General features: G+C 47.6%; 1 protein-coding gene across 1 annotated transcript; it reads right to left on the bottom strand.

The window, feature by feature from the left end:
* Window positions 1–243: 243 nt before the first annotated feature.
* Window positions 244–1,992, bottom strand: junbb (JunB proto-oncogene, AP-1 transcription factor subunit b). The gene has a single exon (XM_035181470.1). It carries the CDS (start codon window positions 1,687–1,689, stop codon window positions 715–717), a length of 975 nt encoding a protein of 324 aa, XP_035037361.1. The 5' UTR covers window positions 1,690–1,992; the 3' UTR covers window positions 244–714.
* Between the last annotated feature and the right edge of the window lie 2,532 nt (window positions 1,993–4,524).

Genomic DNA, 4,524 nt, shown 5'->3' with positions numbered 1-4,524 from the left:
AGCTCGCTTCGACCTGGGCGGGGGTTCCCAGAATTCCTCCCCTGTGACGAGGTAGTCACCAACATGCCCATATATGGACAAGCCCGTGCGTAATTAGGAAAGGCCTACGTATTACGCAAGCACGCTCTGTGCGTAACAACACACCGTGTTATCGTTACCATGACACCATCACAGCTTTCCTGCTGTTTATGTGTGTTATAGATTTCCTCTATGTAAATTCAAACAAACACTCGAGATCACATGTTCAGTTTCATTTGAAGATACTTTACTTAAATACACAAGACAAATAAAAAATACATTGTAAACATTGGATGTGTTAAGTTTGTCTGGATCAACCGGAACAAACAGAATAATTTACACAATGAATAAATGCAGCATTTCTTGACAACATCAGCTGCAAAAGTACAAATATCATTCCCATTTTTCTACCATTAGTGAACCCGTGTGGGGCCCGTGTTGCTCAGTGTCTGCTCGGTCTGGATGCGGCCCTGGTTTCTAGGGTTGAATGGTCCCTTGAGCGGTGTCCAGCATCCGGAAGTACCATTTCATTCAGTCTCTTCACCCCACATAGCCTCTACAGAGTTGTCTACACCCCCCACCCCGGCCCCGTGCTGCTGCCGGTGCTGACAACACACCAGCCGGTAATCCAGTGCTGCACATGCAGGACGTGACTCCAGTGTTTCTACTTCTCAGTCTCATATTAGTCTCTGTCGCTCAAAACGCCTCCATCTTGCTGGTGAGCATCAGCTGACAGCCGCTGCTCACGTGCGTCAGGACCTTCTGCTTGAGCTGGGCGACCTGGTCCCGCAGCACCGACGCGGTGTTGGACAGACCCGCGTTGTCGTTCTTCAGCCCCTTCACCTTGTCCTCCAGCCGGGCGATGCGCTCCAGCTTGCGCCGCCGGCATTTGGTGGCCGCCAGCCGGTTCCTCAGCCGCTTGCGCTCCGCCTTGATCCGCTCCTGGGTGTCCAGGTCGATGGGAGACATCGGGGGCGAGCCGTCGCTGCTCAGGAGGTCCGGCACCGTCTGCGGCTCCTCCTTCAGGGAGACGAGCCGCTGCGGATGGAGCCCGGAGCCGGGGAGCGCGTGCTGGAAGTGGTGCACGCCGTGCGTCGAGGGCTGCAGGTGGCTGTGCTGGTGCGGCGGCAGGTAGCTGATGGTGGCTGTGGGGTAGCTGGATGCGGAAGAGAGGCTGGTGTTCGGGCAGTAGGCGTTCAGCGTCGTGTAGATCGGAGGCTCCGGCTGCAGCGCGGAGCCGAAGACACTAGAGGCCGCCGCCGAACACGTTACTCCACCGGCTCCGATGGACACGTTCGGAGGAGGCATCTCGTTCATCTGGTGCAGCTCGTCCAGGGCTTTCACGAAGCCCTCGGCGAAGCCCTCCTGCTCGTCGGTGATGCCGCGGTTGTAGAAGTACTGGCCGGGCGTGGGGGTGGTGATCACACCGTTACTGTTCTGGATGATGAGCCTCTCCAGCTCCGGGGATGCGAGCTTCAGGGACCCCATGTCCTGATGCGCCCCCTGGTAGTGCTCTGCCTCGGCTCTCTTCAGGCTGCGATAGGACTCTGTCAAGTTCAAATTCATATTCTGCTTCAGCAGCTTATAGTCGTGCATGGCTGCTTCTGAGTGGCCGTAAGCCGACAGAAAGGAGTCGTCGTGGTAGAAAGGCTGCTCCATCTTTGTAGACATAAAGTCGTAGGGAGAGAAAAGTCTCAGTCTCTGGGTAAAATCAACAAATGTCAGAGTGAGCAGAGATCATTCACTGACTCAGCGACGTCTGTCAACAGAGTTCCACAAGGAAAATGGATTCAAAAATCACTCCGGAGCAAGAAAGAGTGAAAGTCCAAGGTTCGATCCCGGCAGCTGCGGTGTCCTCCACTGGTCTCCTGTCAGTTTCTGTTCCTCTGTGAACTTTTTAGGGTCTGAACTCCTCCTGCGTGCTGCGCTGCTCCCGGTGCGTGTTGAGGTGTGTGTTTCAGGCGGAGCGCTGCGTGCGTTTTTATAAAGGCAAGTGCACGAGACGAGCCGGAGCCGCGCGCTGATTGGCCGAGCCGCGCGCTCTCCACGCCCCGAAGGGATCCGACTTGGAGTGACGCGGATGCCGGGAAGACGCGGCTGTCAGCGGGGCCTGCAGGCACCACGGCCCGGGCAGAGAGGAGGGGACGGCCGGCGGAGGGGAGCCGGGAATCGAACAGATTGACGCTTTTACGCACGGAGTTGATAAGTGTTTGTTGGAGAAGGTGAGATCACGCGTCGCTCGTGTGTTTTGGTTTCGCGCGTGAAGATTCGCTCCAGAATACAGATGTGTTCTTCTCCGAATACAGATGTGTTCGGATGCTGGACTCGTTAGTTTATGATGAGTTGTATTGCAGAGTTTAAAGAAACGTGTTTACGGTTCAGACGCCGGATTGTTTACTGTCAGGCAACCTGTGGAGGAAGTCCGCGCTCCTTATATGGCCACGATGACGTAGCAGTTCCTCTCCTGGAGAACCGGGAAGCCACGCCCACCAGGGCCTCATTCCAGCAGCATTCCAGCTCCTTCTGTGTGTGTGTGTGTGTGTGTGTGTGTGTGTGTGTGTGTGCGCGTGTGCGTGTGTGTGGTGTGTGTGTGTTTAGACCGATGAACTTTATCTGATACATTCACACAAACAAATTCTACTTAATCAGATAAACATACAAGCAAAGTAAAGACAAATTAAAACATGAATATAAATAAAAGGGACATAATAACTTGATCATTGGGTTGTAAAGTACTAACAGTATCATATACTTCAAAGTAAAATTATATTTGTTTGTCTGTCCTACTGTGTACTTCTTCCCTTTTCACAATTAATATGTTGATTGGAAAAATACATGTTTGTATTGCAACAATAATAATATTAATATAACCTCTTTGTCAGGACAGGCTTCATACTTCAAATCAGTAACTTTAGAATGTGCCTTCTATCTATCTATATATCCTTCTATCTATATATCGATCCTTTTATCCTTCTATCCTTCTATCTTTCTATCTATCTATCTATCTCTCTATCTATCTATCTATCTATCTATCTATCTATCTATCTATCTATCCTTCTATCTATCTATCTATCCTTCTATCTTAGCTTAGCTTAGTAAAGGGGACTTTTGGTTTTAGAGAAGTGACCTGAGACATGTCGGTTACATCCATCTGTACTCACTTATAACTTTTAAACAGCCTCTATTCCGCCTAACTCCCTTCTTTCATTTTCAATATCGTTGATATGAATATTTAAATATGATTTATCTCTGTTCCCGTGTGACCTGGACTGACACACGCGCACCACCGCAGCAGAAAACTGAGCCTGTGTTCACTTACAGGACGAACTCCTCCAGCTTCCTGACAGATTTGCGAGGTGCTGCTGATGCTGGGCACGTCGCCTACAGTAACGCTGCTTTGATCACTGAAGGCAAATAGAGCCGAGTTGCTTCAGCGACAGCCAAACCCACTTAATCAACTCAGTAGTTCGTCCTTTTGATCTGTGAGGTTTCATTAAAATGACTTTTCATTTTAAGCGGTGGAATTGAGGTTAAATCTCTGAGAGCGCGGAGGAGTGAGCGGTGCACCTGTTTCAGTCGAGGAGAAGTAAACCTCTGTCTTCAAACGTCCAAAATAACAACAAACTGTGTGTCCTGTGTCCCCGCACAGACACAACCAGGAGGGAGGCTTCACTCAATCCACCGGCCTCCTCCGTCCCTGAGGGAGGAATCTGTTCATGTTCAATGTCCGTTTATACCAAGAAACACTTCAACAGCAAATGTATTGTTTACAGATGAGAACTGGAGACAACTGGAGACATGAATGATAGAATAAATCCAGATGCACTTGTCTTTATTAAAATTAGCAGATCAGTCAAGATCAGCGGTGGACATCTATCTATCTATCTATCTATCTATCTATCTATCTATCTATCTATCTATCTATCTATCTATCTATCTATCTATCTATCCTTCTATCTATATATATCCTTCTATCTCATACTTTATCTATCCTCTATCTATCTCTATCTATCTATCCTTCTATCTATCCTTCTATCCTTCTATCTATCCTTCTATCCTTCTATCCTTCTATCTATCTATATATCCTTCTATCTATCTATCCTTTTATCTATCTATCTATCCTTTTATCTATCTATCTATCCTTCTATCTATCTATCTATCTCTCTATCTATCTATCTATCTATCTATCTGTCTATCACAAGTACACACGTCTGATCTTACTATGAATACATTTTAAACAGGATGTTAACTAGTATTAATTATATAAAAGTGGATAAAGTTGCAAAATACACAAACACACACTTATATGTACATCATAAACAGTATATATATATAATAAATGTACTAGAGATCATACATAGCAAACCTTCAAATAAACAATAATGCCCTGATTTTTAATATCGACCCTATTGTTGATTATTCCCCTTTGTGGTTCCCGGATCAGTCTCAGTGTTTCCAGCCTGTCCTGCAGTCGAGGGCCAAGTTTCCAACACGTTCCCCCCCGTT

Source organism: Hippoglossus stenolepis, chromosome 16, assembly GCF_022539355.2.
Source record: "Hippoglossus stenolepis isolate QCI-W04-F060 chromosome 16, HSTE1.2, whole genome shotgun sequence".
Classification (NCBI taxonomy): domain Eukaryota; kingdom Metazoa; phylum Chordata; class Actinopteri; order Pleuronectiformes; family Pleuronectidae; genus Hippoglossus; species Hippoglossus stenolepis.
The sequence above is the reverse complement of the archived record's forward strand: the minus strand, read 5'-3'. Positions and strand labels throughout refer to the sequence as shown.